The 12,148-nt window shown below is 33.8% G+C and overlaps 1 protein-coding gene across 1 annotated transcript; it reads right to left on the bottom strand.

Annotated features, from left to right (window-relative positions):
• Nucleotides 1–3,592: 3,592 nt before the first annotated feature.
• Nucleotides 3,593–11,455, bottom strand: LOC145576100 (alternative NAD(P)H-ubiquinone oxidoreductase C1, chloroplastic/mitochondrial-like). Its single transcript, XM_081633887.1, has 12 exons — nt 11,303–11,455; nt 9,781–9,974; nt 8,899–8,994; nt 8,096–8,162; nt 7,801–7,981; nt 7,321–7,414; nt 6,167–6,379; nt 5,579–5,974; nt 5,371–5,447; nt 4,322–4,425; nt 4,056–4,236; nt 3,593–3,942 (listed from the first exon to the last, which is right to left on the bottom strand). Exons 1-11 carry the CDS (start codon nt 11,349–11,351, stop codon nt 4,094–4,096), a joined length of 1,614 nt encoding a protein of 537 aa, XP_081490013.1. The 5' UTR covers nt 11,352–11,455; the 3' UTR covers nt 3,593–3,942; nt 4,056–4,093.
• Between the last annotated feature and the right edge of the window lie 693 nt (nt 11,456–12,148).

Raw genomic sequence — 12,148 nt, 5'->3', positions numbered from 1 at the left:
TTTGGTTATTGGTATGTCTAACTCTAATATTACATGTATGTGTTGACAAAATATTAAGCCAAATTTAATATTGAAAACTTATGATAGTTCATATAAGTAGAAAACCAGAATTTTTATCCCACAAAATATACAGTATTATTAAAAAATTTAGCTTGAAAGATTAGTATAAACTATAAAGATAAAGGGCTAAAGACATTAGAATATATTGATACTAGTTTTGTGCCCATGCGATGCCCGAGTTGTTTATTGAATTTTAAGATATATTTTTAATCTATATGTCAAATTTTAAAACATATCATTGATATAAAATTAGTTAGGAATTGATGTGTTTTTGTGACGATTTAAACTATGTAGTAGACATGTAATGACTAATAATAATAATATTGGTGAAAAACATTTCTTGACCCGTAACCTGAAATAATGACCCTATCTGAAATGACTCGTGACCCGACCCGATTGACAGGTCTATACACAGTAATAAAATTATATTAGATTGTGAAGTATATTATTTTAATTGATTAGAATATATTATAAACAATGGATGTGGTACATTTTGAACTAATTCCTTAGCTCCAAAAAAATATTATGATATAGAAAATAAATTTATATGATAATTTATGAGAGTTATAATTTAATTATTTTTTGAATAAAATTATAATTCAATTTGTACGTATGAAATATTGGTACTTTATCAAAAATAAAACTCTAAATTAACAATTTTATCCTAAAATTCTATCTAAATTTGATTGAAAATAAAATTCTAAACTAACTTTTTTATCCTACAAATTGAATTCTATATAACTCTATCCTACGTGGCACGACACTTGGCGAAAAGTTGGAACGCCAAGTGTCGATGTCTCGTCGCCTGTCTAAAAGTTTAGCTTTATATATTAGTTATGATTATATGATTATTAGGTTTGGTGATTGGTATTCGATTAATCGATTCAATATCTAACTTTGACATTACAACAAAATAATAAGCCAGATTTCAATATCAAAAACTTATGATAATTCGATTTAAGTACAAAACAAGAATTTTTATTCCTTCTGTCAGAATGCCTAATTTTTTAATATGAAGTAGAAAAAAAAAAAAAAAAAAAAAAAAGTAAAAACAAAAACAAAAACAAAAAACTTTGACTCTGATCGGTTGGCAGATTCATGCCCTGAATTCATCATGTCTTGGATCCGAGTTTGGATTAGGGGTGTTCATAATTTAGATGATGACCGAAATCCAATCCAATCAGATTAATATTTTTTAAAAATTCAGATTTTCGGAATGGATTGACCCTTATTGAATCCGAATAAAACCGAAAACCAAATTTTAAAATTAAGAGTTTGTTTGGCATTGTTTTTTGTTTACAGTTTTCAGAACAAGAAACAAGAAAAAGGTGTTTTTACTTTTCTATTGTCAGTTTTCAAAATTATCATGATTTTAATAAGTTTGACTAATTTTTTATTTATTATATGACATATATCATACTACAATAAGTTTGACTAATTTTTTATTTATTATATGACATATATCATACTACCTCCGTTTTTTTAGTTGACACGTTTTGACTTTGCAGGATCTTGTTAGATTCGTCTGGATTATATTTTTTTAAAATCAAATTTTTATAATTTTTATTTATCGGTAATTAAATATATAAATGGTTGAAGTTGTACGTTGATAAACGTGACTAAAGAAACGTGTCAACTAAAAAGAAACGGAGGAAGTATAATTTTAAAACACAAAAAACCAAAAAATAGAAAATCACATACTGACTACTGTTAAAAATAAATAGGGAGACTTTCTGACTTTGTATTCATTTATTAATGACTTGATGTTGAACTATGAACTATTTATTTTAATCATGATTTTGAAGACTTGTATTAATATTAAGACTTTGTATTAGATGCTACATTTTAACGTATTTTAATTCAGATTTTCAAAACATATCCAAATAACCGAATTTAAATACTGATTATATCAGATTGGGAGAGAAATTTGGATCGGATCGGATAGAAAAATTTAAAACCAAATTATATTCAAATTGGATCGGATTTAACCTAAATTCAAACCGAAAATCGAACACGACACAAGGGAAAAACAAACAAAATTGCAAAGGTTTTACGCAAAAATAACAACAAGAATATTTTCTAAAAAAAAAAACAACAAGAATAAATAGCTAAATAAATAAATTTTATTAATAATGATGGTATCAAAAATAAACTATACTGCTAACCAGTACATATTTAAATATGTGATTACCACATTTATTTCATTCTAAAGTTCCTAATGACGCATTATAAAAAATACTACTCTTAATAAAACTACCGTATCAATAGTACTAAAACTATTTCTTAGGCACTAGGAGTGGGTGCGGCACCACCGGAACATGCTTGGTTGTAGATGCTCTGGATTAGGGGACTTGGGTCGTTTTTGAGTAACGAACAACATTCATTACTCAATGAACCTTGAGGATGATTAATAAGATAATTTCCTACTTCATTCTTGCAATCTATGCCAGCAGGCAATGGAGGCAATGGTGGCAAATCAGCCAATGGTGGCAATGCCCCCTTCCATCCAGGGAACATGGGGCGATGGTGAGGTGGCTTAAGGTGAGGGAGAGGGTGTGGGTGAGGGTGTGGATGTGGGAGTAGACGCGGCCCGTGCGGGTGTAAGAACACCTCTGGTTGCACTTCTTGGGCAAAGGTTCCTCCTACGAAAAGAGCTAGTAAACCGATGAATATAATTGTCTTCATTGTTTTTGTAGGATATTTGTTTTGTTTTCTCAATAATATAAAACAAAAGGGTTTGAGGGTTGATTTGTGTATTTTGGAGCCTGAGGTAAAGGGGTATTTATAGATTTTTAAGAAGTGTTTGTATAAAATTGGGACTCTAGATATTGATATTATAATGCTACAATTTAAGATAAATTTTAAAGTATGGTAATTGGTCTTTGATTCATTATCTAACTCTGGTATTACATGTGTGTAAAAACAAATAAGCCAGATTTAATATTGAAAACTTATGATAGTTCAGTTAAGTACAAAACCAGAAATTTTACTTAAAATACAGTATTATTAAGAAATTTAGCTTGAAAGATTTTTTTTAAAAGAACTAAAGACAATTGATATCATTTTGCTATAATTTAAGATAAATTATAAAGTTTGGTAATTGGATTTGATTCAATATCTAACTCTGATATTACATGTGTTTACAAAATAATAAGCCAGATTTCAATATTAAAAACATAGGATAGTTCGATTTAAGTACAAAACCAGAATTTTTATCCCTTAAAATATACAGTATTATTAAAGACATTAGAATACTGTTATCTATCAAAATATAAAATTAAGAATCTTCTAGTAACATTGTGAATTCTGATTATAATCAAAGGTTCCTTCAGCAGAACATTAATCTTTTGGAATATCATTATATTGAAATCTGAATAACTCCCTACTGCTACCACCCCAGTACAAACTATACTTAATTTTTTGAAGGACACTAAAACAAATTTAACCAAAGTTGTGGAACGGGTTTTGCAGTCAAAAGTACATACAGTACGACAGATATATTTTCCTATCAATTTAAAAAAGAATTAAAAAATTCTATTTGAAAACGATAATTAAATCTAACGCGAGTGACAGTTACAATAATGTATGTAATGAGCCTACAAGGTGACTCTACAACTTTTAATGTTGAGGATATTGTGTTTATTTAAATCCTCAAGGTAAATTCATTTTTACTGAATTGATGATGGCATTCATACAGCATATACGGAGTAATTTGCAAAGAGTATTAAGGATACAATCTTAGTTTAAACAAAAGCAACACTCGACTCTATTTCCAACTTACCTTTATTCTCTCATTCTGGACTCGAGATTCACCAAACACGGATTGTGGAAATAGACTGGAGAGCAGAAATGCTTGTAAGCTTGTACGAGTAATCTAGCACCCTACAATGGACATTATTATTTGTAAAAAAAAAAAAAATGAAACATAGTAAATTGCAGCAACTGCAATACATAGTTTACTCCTGTGCATGTTAAAATCTGACTAGTTATCTCACCTGTGGAAAACTTTTAGTAGTACATGACTTGCAAAATACTATGATGAGCCTGAAAGGACTTTGGTTAAGGTAGTTTGCAGAGTTGCCACAGAATCAATAGCCTCCTTCGTGAACCAGCTTAATCCAACTTTAATCTTGTGCTGATCAGTTGGTAACCTGATGAGGTACGCCAGTTTCCTCGCTGCGGCAAGATAACAAAAGAATTATGGTTTGAATAAATAGAAGAGGATAGGTATTTTGAAAGGGCTGAAGAAGTAGAATTTTACCTGCATGGCCAACAGGTCCTTCCAAGGTTAATCCATCAATGAAACAAGGAGTAACAGCAGCATCATATCTCCCTAGAGTCATCATCTCTCCCAAGTTCTGAAACCTGAAACACCAAAGAGTACAAGTCAGCATGATTCACATTATCATTATTGTTCGCACTATGCACAACACAGTAGAAAAGCATATAGGGTTAGTTCATTATTTGGGGGGAGGGGAACAAATCAGTAGACCTGGATGAAAAATATCTTCCTACTAATGGGTCTATGGCCAGAGAAAAATGCCTTAAATGAGCCTGTTATATACAGCCGTGGCCTGGTGAGCATTCAAATGAACCTGAAGGATGGAATTTCAACTACAATAGGTCTAAATTTAAGTTGCCAAAATATATTTAAATATCAGAAGATTAAGCTAAATCTTCAGCCATCATAGCAGAAAATTCCTGAGAGTACTGAACAGAAATTATAAGAGCCTTAAAATGAGTATATAAAGTCTAATTAAATTGTAAAAGATGACATGCAAGTGGCAGCTCAGCATCACGATTGAAGGCATAAAATTTAAACCTCCTATGAAATGTACGTAATGGAAATGTAACTCCTTACTCGGGCTCTTTGTTTCACCTCAACTATGTAATATCAGAGTGTTAATAGCAAGGGAACTAAATTATAGGGGTGACAAGTACTTCATCTCTTTTCAGCTGCACCATTTAAATTGGCAACTAACAGTTACAGTAGTTATTTTAAAGGAGACAACTCCCTCTATTCCTAAATACCTTTATCTATTTATTGATTTATACACTTTTAATCAACCAAACCCCAACATCTTCCTTTTTTATTCACATTTAATTAACCAACCCCAATAACTTACTACTCTATTCACCTTCCTAAAAACTTGTGCAAAAGGCAAATGGGATTTAAATTTGGGAACCAAGGAAGTAACATATTTTGGCAGGAAATGTTCTTTGAATAAGCTGAGGCCTGGTCCCGATGGCCAATCCAAATTACTCAATCATACAAGCATACAATAAACAAAAAGGAATTGAAGATCTGACCTGAAAGGTAGAAGAGGACGATCATTGATTGCAGCCCATATATTCCAGCCTGTAAAATCTGCTTGCTGGAAAGCTACCTGAAAGATATGACAGCAAAAAAAAAAAGCCACTATTAAAGATGAAAGAAAAATTATTGTGGCCAAAAGCCCAAAACAGATACTGATGCAGCAAAGGTTTATAGGAAAAAAAATTGCAGGCTATATTACACCTGTGCAGTAGGAGGAAGAGGCTTTCCACTGGAGTCTCTCAAAGCAGAGGAGTCACCTAATGCGAATATACGTGGATTACCCTTTACCCGAAGAGTTTCGTCAGTTTCTGCTTGTCCTATGCCATTAAGAGGAAGCATGTGGGGCTTATCAGAGGGCTCCAACTGAGGAAGGCGAGGCTTATTGCCAACAGTCCACAGAACTAAATCTGCTTCCAGATTTTGCCCTTGCAGGCCCCTTTCAGCAGGTTGAATTTCCACAACAAGTTCTTTAGAATCTTGCTGCATGCCATTATTTCCCTCGTCTGTCAACTGGTTCAGTACCTCAACATCAGCAGCTCTTTTTACAGCATTAACAAAATACCCTAAAAAGAGCTGAACATTTCTGTCCGAGAGCACCTATAGATGTCACAAAATAAATCAGGATTTGCGTAACAGGAAGTATTCTATCAAACATAGAAAGCCGACAAAATAATATAGAATAGCATCTGAACATCTCACTTCAACACAAGCAATAAAAGGGAAGGGGAGAAGGAATAGATTGTATAGCAATAAAGCATAAAAACATGAAGTTTACAATAGACAGATTACTTTTAAGGCAGCTTCCCGGTTACCAGGTGGGGCAGATGGACAAATTGTGTTATTTACATTTATTGCTTGCACAATTCCTTTATCCTTCAGTCTTTCAGATACTGTTGCAGCTAATTCCACTCCAGAGTAACCACACCCAACAACCACCACCCGGATTGGGGATCCCTCGCCAAAATACTTCCGCTCCAACGCTTTCAATTTGTCGTTAACTTTCTGTAAAAATGAATGATGATCACGTAATAAACATCAAATGTCATCAGGTCAGATGGTAAATATATCTTTAAAGACCAAATGGTAAACAGCTATACATGCCAAATAATATACAAGGGTACGAAGTATAGCTATGTTGTTAATCCTACAGTTTTATACTATCTCGGGCGGTTGGGCCATGAACTGACTGCCTCAACTCTTTGGCTGAGAAGGACAAACTTTGTTTTCATCCCCACACCAAACACCAACCCAATGATAACACAATTGAATCTCAAGTTCTCTATTGCCCTCTCCAGCAAGTGTGTACTTCAAATCTAAGTTAATAATTTAAGTTGTAGAGACTTGCTCTATGTAAGCTCTACGACACATAGAATAGAGGGAAAAGCTACTCCATAGTCCATAAATTGTTAAAGGGAAAAAAAAATGTCCCCTCTTTTAAGATTTTCTGCTACATAGCACAGTTCCCTTACAATTTACGAACAGAGAGGTAAAGTTGCTATACGTATACTTTATTTTAGATCGCAGGCAGAATTCTCTTCACCAAAAGTGACTAGGGGTGCAAAGCACCATATTTCACCACAACAGTTATTGCCATCCATTTATTATTTTTATACTTCAGGGTTTAAGGCTTTACTCTACATGAATTACTACCATCATCATGCTGCTCTAGATTCCATCATTCCAATGATAGGCAGTTTCTGATGTAACAAGAGAATCCACAGAGCAATTTATAATTATTTTTCTCTCCATTGTAAACAACTAGAATTAAAGTGTCAATACTCAATAGTAACTGGAATTTTGTGTTTTGCTTTCCTTACAGTCAACCCAATCCACTGTAAGTAGCCATATACTCACAGAGTTAATATATATGGGTAATGTCCCACGCCAGCATCAAGGTAAGTACAAATACCCAACAAATAAAGCAATCAATTTATAATACTTACACATGCATCCTCAAAAGTGGAAAATGGTAGAGCATATTCTACAGCCCCTGGTACCATGTCAAGCTTTGGTTCAGCCCCCAAAGCAAGAACCAACCTGGCTGTCCAAGCAAACAAACAAACAAGTAATCAGCCTGAGCAATAGCAACTAGATTTAAGCAACCACATACATTCACAGCTTACATCATTATGCCATATCTTACAAGAAATATTGCCAAGAAAAATAGCACCTCCTTGATGTTAGACACGTATAGAAAAGACGATTAACAAATTATTAATTGATTTCAAAAGTGAAACATAATAATTTAAGTTATAAGAGATCAAGTGCAAATCCACATAGCTCAATCGCATAGAGAAAACCCCATAGATGTACCATACATAAAATAAGTCTCTTACTGCAATACTAGATACCAAAAGCAAGTATGCAAGATACAAATGCAGAACACACTAAAGACTGGAGATTACCAAAGACAAAACTAATACCAGTCATATTCTATAAGAAGATCACTTTCAAGTTGCACACTTCCAGCACAAGGGTTACTTTGACCACCGCTTGTGGGCAGATCATTGGTATGGAGGAGTTTCACTCTGTCCTGTATAAATTGAACCTCAGTATTTGCCAGTAATTCTGAAAATCGGGGAGCTATTTCCCATTCATCCACTTCTGCAATTAAATCCCTTTAAAGGTTTACAATATAAACTAACAAAGAGTTGATAGTGCAAGGATGAATACTAAGGAAAACGTTCACAAGATAAGTTCTCAAGAAGTAAAACAAACCTCCAGATAAAAGTTCATAAAGCATTGGCTTGAAAACAAAACGATCAGACTGATCAATGAGAGTTACCTGGTCCCACATGAAAGAATCAAACAGTATTATAGTAGCATAGGTGATATTAGTGAAAAATAAGAATTGCTCAATTCACAGCTCAGGCCATCATAATTTAGTGATGGCCACCTTCAACATTTCACTTAGAAATCATAGCAAATTTTAACAATCAAATTACCCCACCCTTTTCCATCAATAAATTGCAAATTAAAAGGACCGGACTCATTGGCTTCAGAACTGCTCATTACTGTCTAAGGCAAAACAAAAAATACAATTACACCCCTATGGTAATGAATATTGAAACTAAAGCACCTTACTTAACAGAAAAATATACTCCCTGGATCCCAAATCAAACTGACGTCTTTTAAGGTGGGTTACATCTATTTTCAGTAATCACTACCTTTTCTCTAAAGTGAGGGTCCACACCCATCTATCCACCACCTTTTCCCCTCTACTTTGTCACACTACCTAATCTTTGTGCAAAAGTAGTAGCTTAAATACATGACAAAGGGAATATATCTTCGGTTAACATTGTGATATGACTGATATCCAACTTCACACCAATGGTGATGACAAATATTTCACATAGTCAGTTCGAAACATATCCCAACCGTAGGAAACATGACAAAAGTTATGGAACAAAAATAGTCTGTTCAAAACTAGTTGTGTGCAGGCTGCAGCAATTTAACATAACATCCTACAATAACCAGCCAGAAAAGAATATTAATGCAAGATGAAACCAACGATAACTTACTTGAGGTTTCTTGCCATCAGGCCAAATAAGAGACTCCAGTCTTAAAGCCGTATATAAGCCCCCAAATCCACCGCCAACTATGCATACCCTAGGCCTCTGTTCAAACCAAAGAAAAAAGGGAAGAGGGGATCACACATGGTTTCTACTAAAATTTGAAATGCTATTTACAGAAAGAAATGAATCCTAAAGTCATAAGGTGCACTCACACAACACACAAACTTGACATACCAGATATGAAAAACAAAACAAGCAGCTAGCACTTGCTAGATACATCAATAGATAAATTAATGACAGAAGAGATTAAGAATGATAAAAAACCTGAAACAGATGATCTACAAAACATATGGACCACGCGAAGCATAGGGAAGTGCTACAGGTTAACGCATGTTTTCATAAACATCAACAACAGGTGGCTCCTATTTATTAATCCAGTTACAATGCAAAGAATGATAAAAGATCTATCTTCTAACACTGCCAATTGAGTAACATTTTCGAGAAGTTAATGCCTGTCAATTAATACTGAGAAGTGAGAACTACTAATTAAGCAATGGTAAACTATATGCATCAAACATGATATCATTATTTTCAAGGCAGACCAACCAAGCAGGGTCCCCACCCATACACTCTGTGAAAGGTCATGGTAATGAAACCAATTATTGGCCCTTCATGCAACGAAACAAAAGGCTCAATCATGATTATTAAAGCAACAAATAACATTTTTACAAAATGTCAGGCCACTCAGGCAAACTTCAGTTGTAGTGACCGCTAACTGTTTCATTCTACCAAATCCCCAAATCCAAATCACTGAAAGAGTGAAAGCACAATAAGATGTGACTCTTGGATAAAATGGATGTTCATTGCATGGATTAAATAAATTGAAACCTTCTTGTCTGGCCATATATAATGCTTTATATCCTGCTCCCTTTCGGATACTTCAGCAACACCCCCATTAATCCCTGTATTAGCTGAAGCGACAGTAGAGAATCCTTTCCTTTGAAACTTCCCATATAGTGAGGATTTGATTGCATATCGCCCCGTAAATATGGGAAACACTTTATTTAGTCTCTTTACGGTTCCTGTAATAGTAAACAAACAAAAATTTAACAGAAAGGAAAACAAATGAAATGGACAATATAAGCTCCACAGAAATATAAGGTAAACATGCATAATTGTGCACTAAGGTCAATCCAAGGTCCTTTCCAGATCTCTCAAAACAAAAACTTGCTGACAGTATGGGATCAACCAATTAACAAAACAATCTAACTTCAGCCCATACTGAAGAGCAGCACAACATTGATTTTGAACCTTTTATTCCAGGTTTTCTCTCCATGATCACGCCACCCCTCTCTAAGGCAACGTATGGAAAAGCCAAGAGTACAACTTATGTTACTCGGACTCTTCGTTTCACCTCACGTACCCGTGTCGGACCCTCGACACTCGGACATGGGTGGGACACTTAGACACTTCATTTTAGTTCAAAATCATGGAAAATTTTCACACAATAGCCGGGTCGGATACTTGGAAACATATCCGTGTCGGACATGGGTACCCGAGTCCAAGTAACGTAACAGAGTATAAATAAACAACACCCTGAAAGACATCATATCCATGAAGAAGGATAGTATTGATAGCAAGTGTGAAAAATTAACAACTAATCTTCATCCTTATTAATCAAACAGGTATCCTAAAACTTAAATCTTGTAACATAAGCAATGAAGCTTGTGATGAATTCATTTTGGCATTAGTATCTCAATCTCGCCAGCCCAATCTCCTCTCTTTTAACTTCAATTCTTACTGCACCGTGAATTCAATTCTCTTTCTAACACCAACAATAGCCTATATCCAGCGACAACCTCAACATACTTCCTTCACACCCATCAGCAATAGCCAAGGCAGCAATGCCGCATACCATATAGATTAATGCAATCCGATCAAAATCAGCTCGCCCCCCATTAATCAAACATGGACAATCACTCAAAAATGCCCCCATAAATGACAATTTGATTCATTAAGTTAAGATAACAACATTGCATGTAACACCACAAATTCAAATCCCACAAAAGGATAAATCAATAATTCTTCTACAACAACATTTAATTTGTAATTTCCATATTCACCCATCTTCCAATAATACTTCATTTGTCAATAATATATTGGAAACTACAAATAAATCGCAAAATATGCTAAAAGGGTGTCCAAGTAAACCGTTCAAAATTCCCAATTAAACCAATATACATAAACCCCACTTATAAAAAATCCTAAAAAAAAACAAGTATCGGGTTGAAACGATTATACAACACATTCTTAATTCAGGGGTTTAAAGGCCTAATAATTAGCAAAATTGAAGTAAAATTGAGTGCTGAAAATGGAGAAAGAGTAAGAAATATGGATGAGGGAAACTTACGGTTAAAATGGGGAAGCGTTGATGTGGAGGACAATGCGAGCTGCGACATTGAGGAGGATTATCAGTATCTCGTACTCATCAAATGTTTGCTTATCTATTCGAAAGAAAGAAAGTGAAAGATGGTTGAATTGGTTGAATAGAGTGAGGTTTGGGTGTTTCCTGGCTCACTGGCTTCCACGTTAACGGGCTACTTGCTCTAATTTTATGTGCTAATTGCACTTAGAACAAGTTTAGACATCATTATCTGAGTCTTAAGACTTATATGGAACACATAGCATTGTATTATTTTTTTTAAAACTATTAAACAACTTTATAAGATAAATAAAAAAATTAATCGGCTAAATAAGTTGTAGGTAAAATAGCTTGTTTAGAGTGGATACCCTCAAAGTTTGTATTATTCAAAAATAATTTAAAATTTGACTTATTTTTGGCAGATTGCTCAAATTTCTATTATTTTTGACAATTTTTCCTTATTTTTATTAGTATTCTTATTTTTACACTTTTCTATGTATAACCATCAATCAATTAATAACTTAATACTAAAATAGACACGGGTTGACATGTGTCAAATTCTGATGTCGTTTTTTCCCTCCAAAATTTCCCTTTCTTTTTAGACGAGATCTTTTTTTACAATATTTGTGTAATAGAATTATAACAATATATTTCAAATCTTTTATATCATTGTAATAAAAATTTTCCTTTTTATTTGGTGCTTACCACTATGGGAGGAGTGAAGTAATGACTATTTCTTTAGTTCACAAAACAAGACATTCACGTTACTTTTTTTTTTTAAATCAATTATGAGCTTAGTTGGGTGTTTTAATGGCCATTTAAATCTTACCCGAG

The sequence above is a fragment of the Chenopodium album genome, chromosome 13, assembly GCF_948465745.1.
Source record: "Chenopodium album chromosome 13, dcCheAlbu1.1, whole genome shotgun sequence".
NCBI lineage: Eukaryota > Viridiplantae > Streptophyta > Magnoliopsida > Caryophyllales > Amaranthaceae > Chenopodium > Chenopodium album.
The sequence above is the reverse complement of the archived record's forward strand: the minus strand, read 5'-3'. Positions and strand labels throughout refer to the sequence as shown.